General features: G+C 39.4%; 2 protein-coding genes across 3 annotated transcripts in view; both read right to left on the bottom strand.

Annotated features, from left to right (window-relative positions):
• prtga (protogenin homolog a (Gallus gallus)) overlaps positions 1-14,464 on the bottom strand; it is a 32,781-nt gene extending 18,317 nt beyond the window's left edge. The window contains exons 1-8 of the mRNA XM_038702195.1: positions 14,337-14,464; positions 12,630-12,932; positions 3,572-3,716; positions 3,270-3,403; positions 2,667-2,963; positions 2,408-2,567; positions 1,776-2,023; positions 31-195 (exon numbers count right to left, since the gene is read on the bottom strand). Coding sequence (XP_038558123.1) covers positions 31-195; positions 1,776-2,023; positions 2,408-2,567; positions 2,667-2,963; positions 3,270-3,403; positions 3,572-3,716; positions 12,630-12,932; positions 14,337-14,403 — 1,519 coding nt within the window. The 5' untranslated portion in view covers positions 14,404-14,464. The remainder of the gene's footprint in view (positions 1-30; positions 196-1,775; positions 2,024-2,407; positions 2,568-2,666; positions 2,964-3,269; positions 3,404-3,571; positions 3,717-12,629; positions 12,933-14,336) is intronic.
• A 6,216-nt stretch (positions 14,465-20,680) lies between these two features.
• The window catches only part of LOC119889861 (E3 ubiquitin-protein ligase NEDD4-like), a 34,813-nt gene continuing 32,203 nt past the window's right edge, over positions 20,681-23,290 (bottom strand). For both annotated transcript variants that reach the window (XM_038700755.1, XM_038700756.1), the window contains one exon: positions 20,681-23,102. In XM_038700755.1, the coding sequence (XP_038556683.1) occupies positions 23,000-23,102 (103 nt within the window). In that variant the 3' untranslated portion in view covers positions 20,681-22,999. The remainder of the gene's footprint in view (positions 23,103-23,290) is intronic.

The following is a 23,290-nucleotide window of genomic DNA, read 5'->3' as shown; positions in this document are numbered from 1 at the left end:
GTGGGAAGAATTATGTCGTTTATGCCTCACCATCCTCGAGTGTGTGCTGGAACACGTGGTCTGACATACGACTGGCTCCCATGGGCATGTAGGCCACGACATAGAAGGTGTAGTTGCGAGCCGGCTCCAGATCATCAATAATGTAGCGAGTTGTATCGTTTCCAATGACAACTTGATATTCCTCGTTGTTTAATCCTGGACAAATGACAACATTGTAAACAGAGTATCAGAGCTTTATATCAAAATTAACCAAATCAATAATAATTCTGGATGAGGATGATACCTTTTTTTTTTAAAAGGCAATCTGTCCTATTTTCTGATAAAGAAACCAATTTTTTAAATCCTACTTATTATCCAGTCCATAAAAAGGTGTAAAATGTGGTAAACATTTATATTGTTGCTATGAAACTAAATCTTGTAACACCTTTTTGTGTGCAAGTTTTCCTAACTAAATTGGTTCCTATTATGCAATATGTGGTCTAATCACCTGTGGATAAACAGTTTAGGTCAATTCAATCAAGTTTAAAAAAAACTAATTAAGAAGCAAACAAGTAGAAAAAGGAGTCACAAATCATTTTCATGCATAATCATGTCATTACAAAATACTGTACAGTCTACAGTCTTCACTTCCTGCTGCAGGTTTTTTAATATTTGGTGAAACAATCTGACATGGATCTCCATGTCTTCTTGCACGAGTCACACAAAAGATGCATTTGTCCCCTGGGGGAAAAATGACCTGGTTTGATTTCTGACCTGGTAAACAAGTTACTTGAGGAGTGTTCAAAAGGAGTGTTTCTCCATAGACCAAATGCCTCAGTAAGCCTCTCTGAAAAGTGTAACAAAGTCTGCCTTCCTGTCCAATTCACACGCTCCCGCTGCCCTCACAGAATACACACTTTTGGACACTCTATCACACGGGCTAATTAGTTCCTCCTTTCATGACAGACTCCATTTAGTGCCAAGCTTCTCTGTCTGCAACCTCAGGTGCAGAGCGTACTGTCTGACACTCTGTCAATGTCAATGAATAGCCATTCTCTGTGACAGGGACCCAGGAGATTGTGTCACTTAATCTAAATTAAGTGCATAAAATCCTCGTCAGATTTTGTTCAGCATGCTCTTTTTATTCTGACCTCCTTATCTCCAACAAAATACAGCAGGTGTTCGTTTTTCTTTAATTGAATTCTGTACATTTCACTTCCCCAATGGAAGTCAATGGCATTATAATTACATACAGCTCTTGAATGAACAAGCTGATTTTTTTTTCTGAAATGTTGCATTGTTTGAATGTGACTCTTGTTGTCAACGACGAAAGTTCCCAGGAAAGCTGAAAGGCTTTTCTGCTGCCACACTACAACCCTTGTGCTTTTTTGTGAATAGTTTTGTCTGCATCCTGCATCAGCCAAAAGGAAGGGACCCTGCAACTTGAAACTCCACAGGGCTATAGTCTATAGAGGACTATTCCTGTTTGTCAGGAAAGGGCCGTTGTTCGTCTTTATTTTGAGGGAGTATTTCTTTTTTCCCTTGACCTCAGCTCACCAACAAAGCATTGAAAATGCATAGTCAGCTCCCACAATATACGTTCCAAACAGGAAAGGGCAGAATTTAAGTTCCTAAACTGCAAAATCAATGTCTGTTTACTGGAGTTGAAGTTGTATAAAGCATTTTGTGGGTCCAGAGGGAGCTGTGTGAAATTTGATTTGAATCGTGTTCTGCTGCACAAAGAGACAATGAAAATATGATCCCTGTTCTCTCTTGTTTGTTTACACACCACTCACCTTCAGCCTTCATGTAGTGCACTGAGTAAGCAATAACTTTATCCGAGTTATACAGGGGTCTCTCCCAAGCCAGAAGGATGGCGGAGCTGGACACGGTGTCAGCTCGGATGTTCCTGGGGGCACTCGGCCGATCCTCAGACATCACAACAATGAGTCTAGCCATGGAGAGGACCGATCCCTGCTCGTTCTCTGCCTGGCACTGATAGATGGCGTCGTCCTCTGGGATGATCTGGTTGATGACTAGTTTGCTGTGGGACACAGACAAACACCAATGAAGAGTATGCCCACAGATGGCTTCATCCTGAGGCTCCTTTACCAGGATGTAGTCATTCTATAATTACCATTTACAACCATTGTCAGTTGAATAAGGAACAAATTATAGGGAAACCAACTAAAATCCCATTTGCACTGCTGTAAATTATTCAATTTCCTTTCTACTGTAATGACAGCAGTGAATTATTTATATAAACTGTTTTAAATTGGCCAACAAATACTGTTAAACAAGTGTTGCATGGTAAAAGGAGTTAGGGTTCCTGTTCTCATTATATCGTGGAGACGCAAAATAGATTTGACTTGTCAGAAAAGGGATTTATGTATCTCAGGAAGGATCCTTTAACTGAAGTGAAAGATACCTGTTGTACATCTTGATTCGACCATTGGAGTGAACTTTCTCTCCATTCTTGAGCCATGTGATGTAAGGCGTTGGAACTCCTTCAGCTTGGCACACAAAGCGGGCAGTGCCGGCACGTGGACGGGTTAGGCTCTCCGGCCACTCGACCAAGGAAGGTGGTGCTTTAGAAAAACAACATCAGTAAGAAATATATATAGACGTTAATAAATTATCAAAACGAAATCCAAAAATATCCCGCACGGTACACTCTATATATTTACCTAACACAGTGACATTGGCTGAAACCACAGTATAGTTTCGCGTGCCGGGAGTGGTGGCACGGCACATATACACTCCTCCATGCTGGGGCTTAATGTCTGTAATAATGAGGTTGCCATTTCCCAACACCTTGGTGTTGTAAACATCGATAGACTTGCTGTCTGCTCGGCTCCAGGAGATGATGGGTCGAGGATTGCCTGTGGCCATGCACTCCAGGATGGCATTCTGGTGCAGCGACACTGAATTGTTCTGGGGCCCGGCGATGATGCGCGGCCTCTGGGGAAGCTGGGGGCTGGGAGCTGCAGAGAGAGAAAGAGGAAGATAGCATTAGTGCATGCAGTGTGATGTGAAGGACATTGTAGTTTCAAGGGAAAAACTATTGAAACACAAGTCAATTACCTTACTGTGATATTGCAGCATTGGTTTAAATATGGTAATACTTTCCCAATTTTCCCAAAATTATAACACCCATCCTATCACATATTCCTTTTATCTAGATTAAGGTAAATGTCTACAGCGAACACAATCTCTGCTTTGTGATGAATATTCCACTGCTAAATATTGTGTTGATGCCCTTTACACAACACACTTGCAAAAAGACACACCTGGCATGACAGTGAGGGTGGCCTCCGTGCTTCGGCGGCGGCTCGCAATGTTGGTGGCGATGCAGCGGTAATTTCCAGCATCTGCCCGCTGCACCCCATGAATCTGAAGAACACCACTGGGCAGGACTGTGATTCTGGACGACGAAACACACACAGATACAATACAGCGTTTATTATTTACAGTCTGGAACAATTGCTCATCAAATATTTCTAACACCTGATAAACAGCCCAAAAAGCTGTCCAGTAAGTATGTGAAAAATCAATCCCATGAAGTTAATATGAAAACAACAGAGTTTCAAACCTTTCAGTGGAAAGGGGTAATGTAACCCGATTGAACTCCCAGGTGATGATGGGAGGAGGGTGTGCACTGATTTTGCAGGAAAACCTGGCGACTGAGCCTTGAGTCACCACTATGGATGTTGGCTGGATTGCAAAAGAGGAGATACCTGCAGCAAAATAGAGCAACAAGAGACAACTTCATACATAATTACAATTACAAATACATTTAATGTTCTGTATAACTAGTTCCAAATTGAAATTAATTTCTAATTTGTTTCCCAACTATATTTTTCCCTGTTATAGTTAGATGATACATATGGTTTCCCACTAAAGCACAATAAAAAGACGGTTTATTAGGATTAGCCAAGAACAGGTGACCGTTACCTCACTAGATTATTAATGACTGGTTTATTGTAACACAGCAACATTTATCAAGTTCCCCAGGCCCATTTTTAAGGTTGTACATTTGCCAAAAGGCAATAAGGCGAGAACTGGCTCAGAGGTAGAGTTTCTACTAACAAGGACTGTGTCTCGTACAGTAGAATTCTTCCCTATAACCAGGAGAGTATTCATGTTTTCATCACCTACATGTGGCCTTCAAAAGATAAAGACTTAAGCTGATGATACACGGGGCAACTTTTTGAGCAATGTTGCTGGGCAATCTTGCTAGTGGCAAGTCCGACTATGTTTTGAACGAATGGCGGCGGTGCGGGGCGGGTGGCGCAGTGGTGGTGGGGAAGGGGATTACGGCAGTAATCTTTACTCATTACCATTGACGGCAACGTTGCCCTGCACGATTGCTCTAAAAGCTTGCTCCGTGTATCATCAGCTAAAGACACTCCTTTTCATTGAGGTGTTTCTTTGTTGTGAAAGCTAATGTGTTGTGAGTTGCCACAAAAGTCTAAGCCAAGACATGAAATAAGTAAAAAAAACAAACACAAAGCTGCTGACAATGTCAGGGTTAGAGAGAAACTCACTAATCAGCAAGGAAATACTTTATATTACAAGGGGAACTTAAATCAATATTAATAAATGTACAATTCAATGCCATTAAAACATTTATAAGATCAATCCAAATGATGATTATTTTATAATCTATTTCTGAATTACTTATTTCCCTTTCCAAACATATTGATGTATTTTAGAAAACCATCCATCACAGTCAGATCCAGTGGACGTCAGAAAAAAGAGATCCCTATTAAAGCTGCAGACCTGCTGAGTGCTGCAGAAAGGTGACGATTGGATTGGGACAGCTACATCCTGCGTGGATAGGGTTTCCCTGAAACTGAGCTGTTGTCAGCCACCAGCTGAGCAGCAAGCAGATGAGGCCCAGTGAATTACAATAAGGCCTTTTATAGTGAACCAAACAGCCAACAGAAGTGTATTCCTTTAATAATGATTTAAGTTGTTTTAGTCTTTTCCCGTTAATGAATGCCCTCTTTCACAGTGGTTTCTCCTGGGCCGTAAAAGTCGTAAATGCTATTAATGTCATCTACTGCTGTACCGTCCCCCTCTGTGCTCAAAAGCTGCAGAAGCCTGAGGTCAATCATTTGTTACAAGAATCAATTGCACTGCTGTTTGTGGTGAAGAGCGACAAAAAACCTGGGAGCATCATAGCACACTAACATTTCACTGATCATGAATATATCAAGTCTTGTATGGGACAGACACAGATGGACAAATCAAAAGCCTGTAAAGGATTTTTCCGATGGACCAGAAAAATATGAGAGTTATATTCAACCAAACGACATTATTTCTTATTTCAGTAGGTCAAGATATAAAACTGCTGCCTGCTTGCCGGATGAATCTATCGCCTCTTAAGTAATGGGTAAACAAACATTCTGTGGTGCTCTTTAACCTCCGTGCACACATCCAGAGCTTCTTCTGCTTCACTGAGCCATTACCACTCAGCAAAGAAGGAAAAAAAAGTAAGGAGCCAGAGGCAGGGCATCAAGTTGAAACCATGTCTGTCAGGTATTCAGTGAGAACCCCCCCCCCCCGCCCCACACACACACACACACACACACACACACACACGCAAAAACCCCATCCAAAATGATCCTTTTATGCCAGACTCTTTTGAAGATGCTGCAAAGGATGATGGATAAATGTAAAGCCAATTAAATATTTCCTTAATGAGAAACTAACATACCTTTACCTCTGCTAAACAGCAGGAGAGCTCGGACTGCCAAAAAAACACATTAATGAATCATGACTTTAACACAACTTACCTTCACATCAAGCTGACACATGTGGAGCAAAGAGCGGCTCGTTTTGGGTGAGGAAAGGGTGATAAAAGTATGAATATTAATTTGTATTTCTGATCATAACATCAGTTTTTAATGAACTTATTGATTAGTAAACAACGTGTTGTAGAAGTTTATCTTATAATGGTTGCTGGGTTTATTTTTTGTTGTTTACTAGACTGTGAGGAAAAAATCACGGCTACTTGCTTGATGTCATTTTTGCTGGACAAGAGGCAAACTGTCGTCACAATCATATCCTCTCACCACTGACACATTTAATGAAATTAGTCCTGAGCTGTTACCCTCGCTTCCCAAAACACGTGCTTGTTTGAAGTAGGGAGAGGCACTCAACCCCCCATCCCCCGCCCTTCACATACACCCCGACCCCATCCCCCATGTTAACACAAGCTCTTACAAAAAAAGTAATGCTCTGAAGTGATATAACCGCAGGGCATGAGAGCAGAGCTGCACTGGTCCTCTGACTCACTACTTGCCTTTCCATTCAGTCAAATAATGCTAGATTGACAAACAGCTAGATAATAATTGATTATTGATAAACTACTAAGACAAGCTGGAAAATCTATATCTGCTAGGATTTGTTGAGCATTGGCCAGAGGACTCCCGGCTGAAAATAGGAAGCTGCCCCTCTGCTTTGAGCGATGATGTTTGCCGAGGGGCATCTAATGTGCAGATGAAACATTTTAGCCAAGTCAAACACATAAACTCCTAAGCCTGTTCACCAAAAGCATGAAGCCCTTCCCACCAGCTATCTCACCTCTCACCTCTGACCTCCACAAATCCTGGGTAGCACCCGACTCAGGCAGAGCCCTGCAGGACCACCCGAAACTCTGCTGCTTACTGCTGCCTAGAAAGCCCTTCATTCTCCAGCTGCAAGGGTTTTAAATTCTGTTTTGTAATAATATAATTTTCTGCTGTATTGATGACATCGCTCCTGCTACAGCAAATAAAACATACACATGGTCCAACTGCTGCAAGACATCATAACACTGCAAGAGTGGATTGCAACACGATGAATTTAAAAGCTGTCTTGGCACAGGAGAGTCTTTTTTATATCAATCAGTGGTGAGAGAAGAAGCGGTATAATATTAATGCACAAAAACTGTGTGGCATGTTAACTACTTGCATGCTTGATGTCAAGTTACAGCAATGTCCAGAGTTCAAAATTCTCCCTCTATGGATTCCTGGTGAATTACAGTAGGTCGTCCCTACAGTCCAAACTGAACCTGAGGAGTGAAGCTGAGTGAAGCTCTATTTTCCTCACCGCAGCTTGCAACAGATGGCCATGTTGATGGCAGCAGCTCAACCAACTCAAGGCCAGTAACAAAGGCTCTCTTACAAATACCAGGAGTTGGTTCTGCCTACTCTCATCTGTGGTCAGTTTCTCAGCGAAATGTACCTGCATGTGAGCTGCTAGAGGTACTTAGCAATAAACATGTTCATTTCTTAATCTTGAAAGTCCATTTAGTTCTTCATCTTAACCAAAAATATTTACAATTTTCTTCAATAATGTTCAACTTAAAACGGCACTAACGACACTGACAACAAAGTTTTAGCTTTTATGGAGCTATGACCCACAACTTTCCCAACCCAACCCACTGAGTCCAATCTTTTAGGGGAGACATTAAAACTGATCATCCTATCCTGATCCTGCAGGATAAATAGACAGCCTTCAGCATCAGCAGGCCCATGACAAACTTTTACTGAATCACTGAAACAACCCTTAAAAGTTTTACATGTACTCTTCTTATGGATCCGCATGGTTTTACCAAAATTAAAAACTAATTTTACCTTTACTCCTTCCACAACTTCTGCTGAATAACACCACTATTAAACTGAGTGATGAGTCCTTCACAATGTTCAGTGACCCCACTGAACATTAATAAAAGGCTCTGGGGGGGGGGGGAGCAAGAAGGAGAAGAATGCAGAGCTGAAAAAGCCCACAAATCAATCACTAGCTGGCTGGCAGATGTGCTGCTGCTACACACAGGCTGCAGGACAGTCAAGTGACCACTGGCCTGGCTAAACAAAGACCTATTCCCATGAGCAGCATGACCTCTCAAAGCACCGGGCGGTGGGGGAGCAGTGTTGGAAGAGGCATCTCCTCCTCCAATCCCTTATCTCTGCCACAAAGTTTTCCAATCATTCAACAGCACCCGTGCACTCACCGCAGATAGTGGCTTCATTGTCTTTAATCTCCATGGAGTTGAAGAAGTCAATTTGTAAATAACTACATTTTGTTTTTAACGACAGTTTTGTCCTTTGTCATGATTAGAAAAAGAAGCTGATGGCAGATAATGAAATAAAAGTAAAAGAGAGAAAGATGCTCATGAAAACAAAAGTAAACCCACTGATGAGTATAACAGCTACTGATAAAATTAGATGAGCATCCACTATTATTGAAGGAAAGATTTAAGTCCTACGCTCTGTCTCGCTGCCCTCCATCTATTGAACAATTTAAAGAAACCTTTGACCTCTGGGCCTGCCGTTCAGGGGAACCATAGTAACCTTTCAAGTCCAGCGGAGGAGAAAAACAAGATTCCAGGCTTTGAGTTGTCTCACTTAAGGCCATTTCATTTATTCACACCACAGCTCACACTGTGCAAGGCTTACTCTTGTCTTATTGGAGTTTCTGATTGTGCCAAGCCAGAGGCAAGTCAGATGCATTCCTTGGCAACTTAAAAATAATGCTGTGGTCCTGGCCTGGCTGCCTAGGGACACACCAGTAAGGTAAAATAAACTTTGGCAGTGAATGGCACCTGCTCCTTCAAATCCCTCCTTTAAAGCACCTTCTGCTCTCATCTTTAAACATGAATAAAGTGCTAGGACTGTGTGGGATCTATTTTCACGTGACTATTAAACATAACCTTTTATTATCAATATAAGTCTGTGTTTTCAATTATTCAGTCAGTATTTCTAATGTTATTATTATTATGACCATTATTTTCACCTTTTCTGTCTACTCTACTGTCTAATATTATATGCACTGCCTGGCTGTTGGGGGTGGGTGGTTCTGCTATTGTGTTTTATACTGTTTCCATGTTTAAAACCAATAAAAGGTATTTTAAAAAACATGAATAAAGTGAATAATATTCAGAATAAGATATATAACATCTGTATCTGTAAGAATAACCTTACTCCCTACCACAGCTAGAAACAAGCAAACTGTAGCCTAGTGTGCCTTTGCAATGCACTGACACTTAATTTGCTGGACAGTCCCAGTTTTATTGTAGTAAAATGCCTAAAATATACCTAATACAATAAGCTACTTCACTCAAAGTTTAGGTTTAGTGAAGTTTGCCAGTTTTAAATAATTATTCATTTTCCGAACTTTCCATTGAATGATGACAAAGCTATTGGTCAGAAACATATTGGGAAACAGTATCGATGCTGATGCTGACCATCATTAAGCTAATTGGATATCAGCCAAGATGTTACAGATCCACATTAAATTAAGTTTCTTTGTCAATGTCATTATAAAATGTATAGTTCTCAGTTCTCATGTTGCCTCACATAGAAAAGATTCACACGGTAAGGTACTCTTTTAAATATGGGATCAGTATGGGATCGGTACTCAATATCTGCAGTAGGGCTGACCCCGAATAACTGTCAATCTCACAGTCGAAGCATCGCAGTGAAACAAGGATCAAGCCATTTTGGCTATATGGGGGTGTTCAACGTCTGATTTTACATAGAACTACCATTTTTCTCCCAATAAATTAATATAAAGCCTATTACAATACACATTTCAACGTTTAATGCTGTGAATCAACATGTACAAAGAAAAACTTTCAATAAATGTTTTTGAGGTGTGTGAGTAAATCCAAAATTGTAACCCTAACCCTGGGTCGTCAGTGCGCATGTGTAGGCGTAGCGTGTATGTGTGCAGTGGCAGTGGAGGAATGCTCCCAGGTACTTTTTGTAGGTAACACCAAATTAAAATCAGTACAGTAAGATTATTGTTGCTTCTGTTTATTGATGTGTTTTCTATTCTTTGTGTTGTGTCGAGATGTTTTTGTGCTGCACCTCAAATTGCCTCTCTGAGGACATTAAAGTTTTCTAAGTCTACATCAAATGAATACAGTTCACTCCATTGAGGGGAGGTGACACATAATGTTATATAACAACACAGTGCTGTAAATAAAGGGGCTATCCTCCAACACTACTGGGCTGACCAGACATCCTCAATTTCAAATGTTCCTGGAACTGGTGTTCAAACCCCAGAAACATCCCCAGGTTTCACCGTGTACCACTTTTTTGATAATGCCAGGGTACAACAGAGCATTGCTAATACAGACTGATCTGTGATTTTCTTAAACTATCAACAAGTCTGAAACCAACACATGGGCCACGACTGAGACATTCCTATAAATGTTTTTCAGAAATCTGACAATTTCCACAGTATTCATGCCTTATATACCTGTAATCACAAGGTGCAAAAGGCCCCAAAAAAGGGAGCTAACTCGGGAGGTAATCTCTGAAATCCTCATCAATCTGAAGTCTATTGACAAAAGTCACATGGTGAGGCTCGTGTGTCACATTCCTTTTCATCAAGGCCAAATCCCTACTCAGCTTTGTGCTTTAGAAACACAATGTTTAAGGTTAGCCCTCCATCACCATCACATTCCTCGAACTAGCAGGCCAACACAGATTCAACAAATGAGCACAAGATTAAAAAGCTCACAATGGGCACCATCCCTGCACCTAAAACTCTTATGTCACAACAGAAAGAGAACAGAAAAGAACTGAGCTCTAGGAAAGGAGGTACTGAGGCTCCCTGCAAGGCTCCTAAAGAGCCATGCTGTTTAATGAGGACTGACACCCTGGCATTTAAACCAAAATGCATACTTACTAAAGTTGATACTAATCAACTTTAACTTTTAACAATTAATGTAATTAGCCTTGCAGTAGTGAACAGGTCCAGCTGTTCTGTCCTCTGATATCAGGACAAACAATTGGCCCCAAGGAAAACCTTTTCTTTTGTGAGCACGGGGGCAATGTGGACAAAAACCGTCAGAGTGAAAAGCTTTTCACTCTTTCTCCAGAGTAGTGAGGCAGAAAACAATTGTGCGCAAAGCCTCAAGCCCCTAGTGACCTGGTAAGACAGGCAATAAAGTTTGGTCATTTAGACACTCGCGGTAAGGCAGTGGTACTGGGAAACGGCAATTCACATTTGTGTGTGTGTGCGTATGTTGTGTGCACACCACTTGCAACAACCCCCACTGCTACCTCTGTGTCCTTCAACTGAGCATTTCTCAGGTATGTGCAAACTTTATGAGCTTCCAGATAGACCCTCAAGCAAGTCTAAGTGCCATTTTAAAACAAACTAGTAAAGCTTACTGGAGGCCTTTATCACCTCTTAACTTCAAACTCTAAAGCAGGTAAACTACTCAGTAAAGATCGGTTATGCACTACTGGAGAAATCCAACAAATATAGAGCAAAAATGACACAGCAAGTAATATAAATAAATCGGGGCAAGACGGTCCCAGAGCCAGCACACCAGCTCCAGACAGTGTCCAGGCGTATTCGATTAAAATCCTAAAAAATCCCGCATACCTCAACTTTAATAAAATATACTTTGTAGGTACCAGAAAATATCTGACAGGGATCCCTTTCAGACAGCATTGCATGTCGTTAAGTACAGTTCAGAATAATTCATGTAAACTTGCTCAAGAAACTGAACAACTGTAAACATATCTCACACTAATTGCACTCCATTTGTCAATAAAGTTTAATTAAACCAAATTTAACAATAATTTCAAAAGTGCTGGCAATGTTATTAAGCTCCTATTAATCTTTTCACAGAGGGTATGGACGCTGCTCACGTGAAACCATTTTATATATAAAAGCAGAATTTCTACCATGTTTCATCTGTTCAAATAAAGAAAATCATCAGAGTTCACCTCCAGAAACTCAATAATAATATTTCTCAAGTACTTCGATATTCTTAAACTTCAGGATCACATTAGAGGAGGAATGGAATTCAACACAAAACAATCTATTCACTGTCTATCTATTATCACTATGGAAAAAGTAAGGATCCCAATCCCAGGACAAGACATGCAAAACAGCTATTTTCTGCCTAATTAAATTGAATCTCAGCATCTTGCATGGAAGGGTAAAAATGCGTGTTTTAGTACAGACGGGAATGCATTGCCAGTGGGGTAAAAGTGTTACCACACACATTCTGCAAAAGTAGCACAGCAAGACACATGGCCCGTGGTGTCGGAGGAGGGGAAGTAAGCTCCCAAAAGACCAACCCTGCCTGAAGCTTCTCTATTCCCCCCTTAAAATATGAGGCCAACTCACACAGCAATGGAGGAGAAAGCATTCGAAAAGAACAATTCCTCAAGCGATCAGGGTGCAATAACATGAAAGCCCCAGCCTGTGAATAGGGGTCATCTGCTCTTTAGCACTGGAGAGCCCATATCCTGGACAGCTCCTGACCTTTCAGATCTCCTGCTCCTTCATTTGCACACCAATGGGCATATTCGCCTTCAAAAATCTTTTTCGGGGTCGAACTTTGAAGACTTTGTCCCTCTTCCTCCACTGTTACCACCAAAGCTGCCCAGCATGCAACACTGAGCAGCAAAAAACCTAATATTTAAAACAAACAGTAATGTGTGCAAGTTTAAATCTCCTTGAATGATTCATGCATGGAGATTTGAATCTCACTCAGTGATTACTGTAAGCAAACGGTAGCAAACAGCCAAAATACATCTACCCTGCCTGAACATGATTAGAGTTGCACCTTCATCACATCACATGTCCATAACACTATTACATTTCCGAGGTGATTCCAGCATGATACTCACTTGCGATTGTAAGACGGGCTTTCTGGCTCAGGATTGCACCATACTTGTTCTGAGCAAGGCACTGATAGAGCCCTTCATCTGATTTGTCTCCTCTTCTGCTCTCCACCTCTGAAATATAAAGGGAGCCATTGGAGAGCATGTACACCCGCTCGTTCTCCACCACTTTTACTCCATTCTTGAGCCATCTGACGTCGATGGGTGACTCTCCATGCGCCTGACAGTCCAAAATAACAGCTTCTCGCCGCATGGCAGTAACATCATGGGGTTCCTTGATGAAAAATAACTCACTAAAGCATAAAACACCTGTAGAAAGAGAGAAGAACAGCACATGAGGAGTTGAGGTGGTTATCAGCATGGGGCCTTTTGTATCCAGTGATTTCTGGCTTAAAGTGATTTAAAAGGTGAGTTTTAAACCAGTCTGCATGTCAGTAATTACACTTAATGAATGGATGGATGTGGCTCACTCTTCTCTGGATGGGTATTATCAGTCTTTAAAGTCTTAGATGGATATACACCACATTTGAGAGGGTTTAAGGCCTGCCAGCCCTGTCCTGTACAGTAAATACACTGTAGCTTCACAAAGTCTTTCTGCTCCACTTCAATCCCATTACTTGTGGCTCATAAAGTCACCAGCTGAAGGTGAAACAGTTGATCCTATTAGTTCCTTTACTTTACTCAGAAACCTATTACAGAACTCTCAGCAAGAACTTTAGTAAATGTTTCATCAATGTGACCTTTGTGGACTGAATAGAGAGACAGTATGTCTTTCCTAAAAGGCTATAATTCAATTTATCCACAAAATACATTACAGGTTCTTCACTTCCACTTAAAAGCAATAACAACCTGCGACTATGCCAGCATTTCATTAAGTCTGCTGCAAGGCCAGGATTTTCTCCCAAATCAAAGGAAAGGACCATTCATAAGGTCTGGCCACAGTATTTTTCTTGAGATCTCCTTTACCTGCTCTATGTTTGATATGAGATGTATTGTTTTTGAATTAGTAAGTTAGATGAGAGGACTGACACACTGCTGATCTCTCATTTCAGCTCTCTTTGTAACACTTAATACACAATATAAATACACTTTACTCTTGTCTGCTCAGCACTTACTACTCATTTTAAGAATCGATGTGGCAGTTAGATGTGGGGAAAAATGTCTGACTAAGATAATAATTTGGATCTCCAAGCACTTTCATATTATACATCTCTTTATATTTACCTGTAAGGTTGCCAGTGTTGTTTAAAGAAGGTTAATTTTAGCGTTGGACAGACCCAAATAGAACTGGTTGAAAAATATAATAAACGTTAACTACTTAATATTTGATCAAATAACGGTTAACATAACAACCGAAAAAACGTTAGGTTTGAAAGTTAACTGACAGTAAACGTAAACAAACTATTACAGGACAGTTTCTCATTAATCACACTTTAACTTGCTTCATGTCCTCTCTACATTAGTATAACGTTCATTTATCAGCAGGTTATTATTATGACATTGTGGTTTATTCTGCTTTTGAGATCACCGGTACTGGTGGTAAATGTAAAAGTTGATACTCAGTAGCTTTGAGTCAAGCTAACGTTACAGCTCCCGTTGAGGGTCCACAGTCAAACATACAGGATTACGGACAGTCACAGTGATGCACCTAACTGTTATAGTTTGACAGTGTTTTTACTTTATCACATAATATCCATTGAAATTGCTCCTTACCTGAGATTGGAAGAAAAACGGCAAAGAACAGCAATCGCTGATATAATTTCCTTTTGACAAGCGCCATTTACATGAATTGTCCGTGCATTCTAGCTACTCTCTCATAGTTGTTTCCTCCAGCTGAACTGCACTGCTACTGAGGAGGAGGGCTGGTGCTGAGAGCTGCAGGATAGTTTCCTCTTCTGGGATGGACATAGTCAGTTCATCACGTCTGTTAGTTTGAGTGAAGCTTTTAGTCCAACTCCACCTAGCGTTAGCTGTAGCTCATAGCGAGGAAAGCGCTCTCCTCCTGAACTCATTCACACATCAGCCCTCGTCCAACTTTAGGCTGCTGTTACCTATTTGAGACAAGTCTGCATCACTGTAAGTAACCCTAAAAATAAAATCTCTGCATTAGAAGCATTCTTTGAGAAAGAAAATACACCAAAGTGTTAGCAGTAAAATGATCCCAAGATAAAGCCTGTAAATTTTGCTTATATAGTAGGCTATATTAAGGTAGTCCTGCACTAGGTCTGACTACTTTATAATACCTTTGGGTACCACTCAGCAATGTGTCATATTTAATAAGCACAATTCATGTTGGATGTAAAATACATATGTTATCTGCAAAGTAACTAGTAACTATAGATGTCAGATAAATGCAGACGAGTAAAAAATACTATATTTCTCACTGAATCTAATCGGTGTTACCTTCTACAAGAGCAAAGATTAGACATTAGTCCCCACTTACCCCCTACTTGTAGTTATGTGTTTAAACACAATTTTATATTGGCTTAATCCACCATGTACATTTTCACACAAGGTCCCCTTATAAGACAAATAGACAAGACAGGTAAAAGTTTAGCATCCACCTTAAGGCCTTTGTCATTTCAACTGATATTATAATTCTATTATATTACTGATTTGTCTGGAATATTAATACTGTGTTTTGTATCAATAACTTTAAGATCACATCAGTCATGTTTTTCTGTGTAGTGTGGGCCTCACACCAAAACTCTGACTGACCCATGGTGGATGTTATGTACATTTTGTAACAATGAGACTTCAGCGCTTGCACACCATTATGTTGCCTAACTTCCTCCACCAATACCATTTCACTTTTCTTTATCAATAAAGAGAAGCTGTATTGATGAGAACAGATCCCTCAGTATCAGAGACCAACTGCACACCAAATGGTCTCTACAGACTGGGGGGAAAAAAAGAAATGGTAATGGAAATGATTTTGTCTCTTGTCTTAAAACTGGGCCCTCTAATTATGATGAAGCATTGGTAGAAGCAGGACAGCTGCTGTGTCAATGTTGATATTGATCCAATGTCCATCACTTATTGTGGAGAAACATCAAACCCCCCACCTTCCCACGGTCCTTGCCCCCTCCCTCTGTGAAACTTTATTCAGCAGCAGGACTGCAACCAGCTGTGATGTCCAGTCAATCAGAAAAAAAGAAAAACAAAACATGAAAACCCGCACTCTTAAATAAAGAGAAATGTTCAGAAACAGAAATATTACTATGTTAACTAACAGTAGCACTGCTGCAAAGTTCTTAACACTTGTTTATTAAAAATGCTATTTATGCACTTGAGAAAGAGATTTTAAAAGATGGAGGATCCTATATTGCTGCCTCAATGAATTTTAGCCGAGTTTGTTTCCCCAAAATAAATTCAGTGAAAAAACAATGAAAAGGGGAAGAAATCACTGCCATCACCTTCTTTTTCCTGAATTTGAAACAGACAAATAATTAATTTTAATTTGAAAAGTGTAACTTTAGTCAAGATAACAAGTTACCTCATTTTAAACAAATAACTTTAAAGTGCCCTCAAAGTAAATGTAGGATCTTGCAGTGTTATCTGAAAAATAGATTCATATGGTTAAGAAAATGTAAAATTCCCCCTTTAATTTCAAGAAAAGCCTCAATTATCTAACCTCTTCCAACAAACGTCCTCTTCTGCCACAACAACCCCCCCCTGTGAAGTACTTGCACTGTATCACATAACCAAATACTTGACCACAGTCTCAGAGCAGGTTGTTGGCTCCTCCCTTACATAACATCAGAAAGCAAGAGGCTGTCCTCAGGGTGTTTCATTAATCAAGAATTCAGTTTTGGCACCTGCCAATATGGCACAGTTGTTGAGTGGAATGATAGTCGGCCCACATGTGAACTCAGTTCAAGCTCTGAGGTCGGATCAATGGCGTAAAAGTCATTATCAGGTTATGAATGTTGGTAAGGTTGTGGGTAAAGGAGACCTCCTGCCATTGGCCAAGGCCTGTGTCTTCCTGCTACCACACATGCCCATCCCCGCTGACCCCAGAAGTGTACAAAAGGCTGGCCTGAATCCTGTGTGACCTTTCCACTGACCCCTGTGGAGGGGGGTTTAGTGCCACAACAGTGGGGATGGTGGAGAAACGAAATTAGGACTGTGGCTGTTGAGCTGGTATGAATGAGGACTGCAGGTCAACAAACACACAGGATCACAGATTCAAATAAACAAACGGTCCTCCCAGCTCTGTTAAGCAGTTTAAAAATGAAAGAGCAACAACAGTTGGACATAAAAAAAACTTTGAAAGGAATCAATGTTTCCAAAATGATTTGAAACAAACCAATGCTGTCAGATGTAAGAATGTTAAAAATTAGGTGATGATCTTCAGGGAGAATCCAAAGTGGTTTTATCTCCTCCAGCTGGAATAATTCAGTACTACAAACACCTACAGCTGCACAAGCCACACAAATATGGTTAGATTGCAGTGGTGGACAGCAACTAGGTACATTTATTCAAGGACTGTACTTAGGTACAAATTACAGGTATTTGTACTTTACTTGAGTATTTTCTTTTCATGACACTTTCTACTTCTACTCCACTACCTCTCTGTGAGAAATATTTTACTTTTTACTTTACTACATTCATCTGACAGCTTCAGTTACTAGTTACTTTACAAAGTAAGATTCTTACACACAAAAATATGAAGAGTATTAAAATATGATATTAAATTTCTCAACAGTTTATACAAGTACAGCTAGTACATTAGTTGATTGACAGAAATTTAATTGGGAAATATTATGGTAATTGTCATTTTTCATGTAAAAAAATTCATGGTTCCAGCTTCACAAATTTGAAGATTTGCTGGTTTTCCTTTTAATTGTTTGAATGTATTTTTAATAAATTTGAGGTTTGGACCGACAAATCAAGCATTGTGAAGGTGCCACTTTGGGCTCTGGGCAACATTTCTCACTATTTTCTGAATTTTTACAATCGATTAATGGGAAAAATAATGAGCAGATCAATCCATAATGAAAATAATCATTAATTGAAGTCTGATACAAAATAGTTTAACCTCAACCAACTACAGCAGTAAAATCCTGCTTTTACATTAATGCAGTATACAGTATATAACAGTCAGACATTTTTCTTTCTGCTTGAGTACTTTCACATACATAAAAGTACATTTTCCTGATTTTACTTAAACAAGTTTAGTTAAGTAACATTTTCAATGCAGTACTGTACAGTGTACAGTGAGGCATTAGTACTTTTACTTAAGCAAAGGATCTGAATACTTCATGTACCACTGTTTGATCGTGGGAAACAATTTAAGAACTTTAAGGATCAGTTGTCAAAAATAAAATGTTAAATGGAGACATTTTGTTGGCATTGTGTCAGAAAATGTCTGCTCCAAAAGGTGTTTTCAAAACTCACATACTGGTGTCTAAAAGGAAATTCCACAACAAAACACACTCTCAGTCTAGACAATGAGAAACAAAACAACAAAATGGAAAATTAAAAGATTTGAGGTAGTTCGTTTCCTGCACCTTATCTGTTCTTTACTGTCACTTACATCTGGTCTTAGATATTCATCTCACATCACTGTAATGTCCCCGGTCTGACACATGAGATAAAATAATATGTTTACATCGAACATTGCGGTGACTAGAGAGATGAGGCCACAGGGCAGTTACCTCTTTAGTGTGACGTGGATATGAAATCTCACTTTCACTGAGGAAGAGAGACCGTTGGTATTCGTGGATGGATTTGGAAACTGCAGTCTGCTGGATCCTCACATAGTCCCTCCATGGACATTCCCACGTAACATTCAAACACCCCTACATCGCATTTGCTTTCCCCACTCTTTGCTTCAATTTTTATTTTAGCAAACACCAGGTAACCAACATATTCTCACGGTGGAAATTTGCCAACACATCTTATAGAGGTTTATCTTTCTTAGAAACAAGACTGTAAGAAGAATCTCAGGTGAATGCTGCACTCAATTTCTTGTGTTTGTGTTAAACGCTCTGCAAATTCTATGTGATAGTTTTGTGAAAAGAAGACAACTGGAAAACACTTTAACTTCTTATTTAACATTTATAAGCAGTAGCCTATATAAACATTTATTAAGTGTTTATACCACACTACAATGCTGTTATAAGACATTTTTAATGTTTATTAATAAACAGTATTAGTCAACAATTCAAACTGATCATGTGAAGACACCAGAGGCCTGTACCACGAAGCAGGATTTGAGCTTATCCAGGTAACTTCGGGGTTAACCCTGAGTTTTCAGTACCACGAAGGTGGTTCACTTCTTACCGGGTAGATCGCCATGATAACTTAAACTGAACGGCTAACCTGCTCCGGAGCAGGTTATGTTCCAGATAAGAGATCAACTCTATGAAAACGCAGCCTACTGACCAATCAGCTCTCTTGGAAAATGACATCACCGTCTGTAGGAAACCCCACAGACTGTTTTAGCCTATAGGCAGCTTTATGTTAGCTGCGGTGATACGGAGAAACTCTAGAGGCTAAAGCGACATCATCCTACGGAGACTGATTAAAAGCCTTAAGCTATTGTTGCCTACAGGTTTTTACAGTAGGCTGAGCCTACTTACTGTGTACTGACTAAATCCTAACATAGTCTAGTAACTGGTTGCTAATACAGCGGATTAGGTTTAGACGTGTGCCCGTGCAGCGTCTTACATATCATACGGGGACTTCGGTAATGTTACTATTAACTAGCAAGTTTATTTTTCTCCATGTCTCATACAGTGGCATTATCTTTGCTCGCAATACATGTAACCAACACCATCGTGCCTTGCTTACCCCCAGGCTAACACTAGCACAGTCAAAAACTGTTTGCTTCCCAAATCAGCAACACCTGTGTCTGGGTTTCCTCTACATAAATAACCCACACCTTCATGACTCGAGATCAGCTGAACTGAAAAGCACATACAGCCCCCTAGTGGCACAAGACAAAAATTACATAAAAGAATACAGAATGAAAATGGCTCATACATACTGCTTTGAGATGTGTTTAATATCCTATTTTATTTATTTGCTCCCAGCTCGTTTCACACAGCCTGTCGCAGCCGTTCAAATAAATGGGTTTCATTTTTCTTATGTGAGGTTGAATTATTAGCAGTTTGGTTGGGATATTGAAATACTAAATTTTAATATGAACGTAGGCTATCTAGCCTATTTTAGATTAGTATAGCCTACTACAGAGACTAGTCATTTTCAGCCCCACCTTTTGCGATGTGGGCGCAGGTAACTAGATGAGTTTTCAGTAGGTTAAATGTTGAGATTCAGTCTTTCACTACTATTTCAGCACATGTGGAAACGCCAACACACAGCAGAGCTGAAAGAATAAGGCTGATATTTTCATACAGCTCATAAGAACACATCAAATCAACGCATTATAGACTACACCTGTTCATTTAGGCATTCACATTGTTGGCGATTTTCTGTCTCCCTGCATGTGTCAGATGCAGCCGTGCTACTGTCGTATTTCTGTAGTGTTTAATCCTCGTTCATAAAATAGGACACTCTGCTGACAGTGGACTTATTCATGTCAGTGATTTGTCATCTGCTGCTAACTCCGCCTCTTTTATGTGAACGCGCTCACGGCTGGATTGGGAAACCTGGGTTGATTTACCGAGTTGATAACCAGCTTCGTGGTACCGCTTATCCCGATCGCGATTGTTAGGGTATGTTAAGACAGATAACGAAAACATATCCTGGATATGTTTAACTCGCTTCGTGGTACAGGTTCCCCTCATGGGTGCCCACAGGAGAAGTTACAGTTGACGACAAATACATGATAGTTAAAAATTTACATTAAAGTGTTTTACAAACCATTTACTCTGTGTTTATACTGCTTATGAATACTAAACACGATATAATTTACTGGGAACTTTGTTAAATGAACCAGAAATCATTCAATGTTAAGTACAGTTGGCAGAAATGCATCAAATGAATGGAGAAATATTGTAATAAGAAAAAGCAAATGCACGTAAAAACAAACTACAACACAACAGCTGAATATGTGGGAAAGTTAGACACAAAGCAAATAATATTTTTTAATACATCTTTATTTTTCAAATATATTTATATTTCATTTGGTGTGCTATAGGTCTTCAAATTGGAATTTAACAGCTACAAAACTGTTGTATATATGTTGCATGCATGTTGTTGTTGTTGTAATGCACTTATAGGTGTTATAAATTCAATTTTATCATAACAAAATTTGATATATCAGAAATTAAGTATTGATCTATTCATTATTCTTCAGTAGACAACAATACATGTATGACAGTACTTCCATTTAAGGATTAAAACATTAATAAACAATGAAATTCTAAATTACATTACAAATGAAGGCCTCTGTATTTAATCTTAAATACAAGTGAAAGAAGAGAATGTGCTTACTTTCAGCAATGTTCACATGTAAACATTTAAACACAGGTGCACTTGAAGCATAGGATAATTTCCTTAAAGAGCAATTTAAGCGGTCTGCCGGTGACAGAATGGCAAAGATTCAGACAGTTCAGAAGTAAGACTCATCGATATTAACAAAGTGCTTCAGTTTATAAATGCATAAGTATAAAATTGTGTTGTCAGAGACAAGAACCAGCCCGCAATATCTTCCTTTATCAACGACCTGTAAACATGGCAGGCAGTGTAAACACATGTTTTACCGTCAGGAAAATTTTAAAACTACTGCCTAAGTAAGGTTACTTTCCTACAAAAGGTATTACAGGTGATTACTCATTTCTGAATATGGACAATAATCTGTACACATTTTGACAACTAACAAAACTAATTTTTAAAAGTTGTACTCTTAAAAATAGAGCACTGTGCTGCAATTAGACACCCATGATGAGTAAAAGAAAACAAAAAGATATCACTCACTGACAAAAGGCAACACAAACATAATGTTTAACATTCTGTATGCAAAGTGTATGACCGTCACTTTGTCGGATAATGTTTCTGTAAGCAACTGATGTGTGAGTGTGTGATATATATATTTATTTATTTATTTTATCTGTTTCTTGGATACACAAACAGTCAGTGTTGAACTTGAGTGTAAGTGGCTACTGATTCATACATGAAACAGAAGAAGGGCGTATAATTTAGAGGTGCACCAATAATCACTATTTGCCAATTTGAGTGACTATAAACAGTAGTAGTATAAGAATAAACGCATCCTCATTTTGTAGAAGGCAAAGTTATATTTGTACTTGGTACAATATATTTATGTAATAACTGAGACACTCAAAAGTCATTCAAGTATCTCATGTCAACATGTACAATTATGCATAGTATTTTAGCACAATCTAACACTGAACGTACTCACTTCTTTGGATCTGTAGATGACGCAGATGCAAACTACGGTATAATTAGTTGAGCCTGTTAAACTGGTCCTGGTATTGGTACATCACTACTATAATGATTAAAGGGTACATTTGCTTTAAGAGTAGTCGCTCAAACTTGTGTATAACCTGCAGATTTTCTGCTACAAATGCTTCTGAGGTGCATATGTGTGAGATTTGCATCAGTGTTTAGAGCTTGATGGAATGAAAAATGTATAATTATGTAGAGAATTTAAAAAATGGAGAGAAAATATTTTCACATCCGTTTTATTTAGGTTGAATTGCCGAGTTATTATTCAGGTTTTGCCGTTTAAAACGTCCTATACATCTGGAATAAACTTCTAACACGTTGTTGCCCTCATCTTCCTCAACATTTTCATCTTGTAATGTTCCAGTTTGGCCAATGTCACGTTTAAAGGGATTATGGACTTGTTCACTTTACATGGATTGTGAGTTCATATTTTTTTTGTATTCAAACATCAAGGGTTTATGTTATCCTTTTGGTAAAAAAATAACTGTGACTTTACCACAGTGGCCTGACTATTCTGACCCATGGTCCACTCTTTCCAGCACTAACATGTGTTGAAGGGACGTGGAGGGAAGTTAAGGGACTTTCCAAAACTTTCCATAACTAAACTAATTTCCCACCAACTACAATGGGAAGTCTAATGTTTCCTAAGTTTGTTTTTGTTATATAGTATACAGCTTCGCATTCACATTCATTTCTGTAACATTGTCATTTCACAGAATCAAGTTCTTTAAATATTTAAGCATTCTAGCAGAACAAATAAAAGCGGATACATCTCTGAGCGACTTTGAATCCAATAATAAGAAAACCTGATTTGTAAACACACGGAGCGATGCAAACCTCCGTCACTCCAGATAAGATTAATGTCCTTTCTCTGCGTGAAGTGTGGGAAAGCGAAGGTTGTGTGACTGTCACACAGCTGGCAGGTTGAGACCCCAATCTGACGCACAGCTTTTTTCTCTCAGCAGTAATGTCAGTTCACCTCAATTACAGCAGAAGCACTAATCCACCCCATCGAAGCCTTGTGCGTTCTCGATGGCTATGTGAAGTTTCTCCCTCAGTTCCTCAAAAGACTCATAAGGAGGCAGGTCCAGTCGGTTGAAGCTTTAGGGTGAAAGTAAATGAGGAAACAAAGGTTAAAATCACATCAAAGCAGGAGTCATTTAAAAAAAAAAAAAAAGATTCGCTGGAATCAACTTCAGCTGTTGCATCTCCATAAAGTTCAGGGACTTTCCAAACAATAGTCACATTTGGTGCTGCAGAGGCAGAAATATCCTGACTTTTAGTCTCTG

Source organism: Micropterus salmoides, unplaced genomic scaffold (assembly GCF_014851395.1).
Source record: "Micropterus salmoides isolate LMB-PRFRI ecotype aquatic unplaced genomic scaffold, ASM1485139v1 Ms_hic_scaffold_6, whole genome shotgun sequence".
Lineage (NCBI taxonomy): Eukaryota > Metazoa > Chordata > Actinopteri > Centrarchiformes > Centrarchidae > Micropterus > Micropterus salmoides.
The sequence above is the reverse complement of the archived record's forward strand: the minus strand, read 5'-3'. Positions and strand labels throughout refer to the sequence as shown.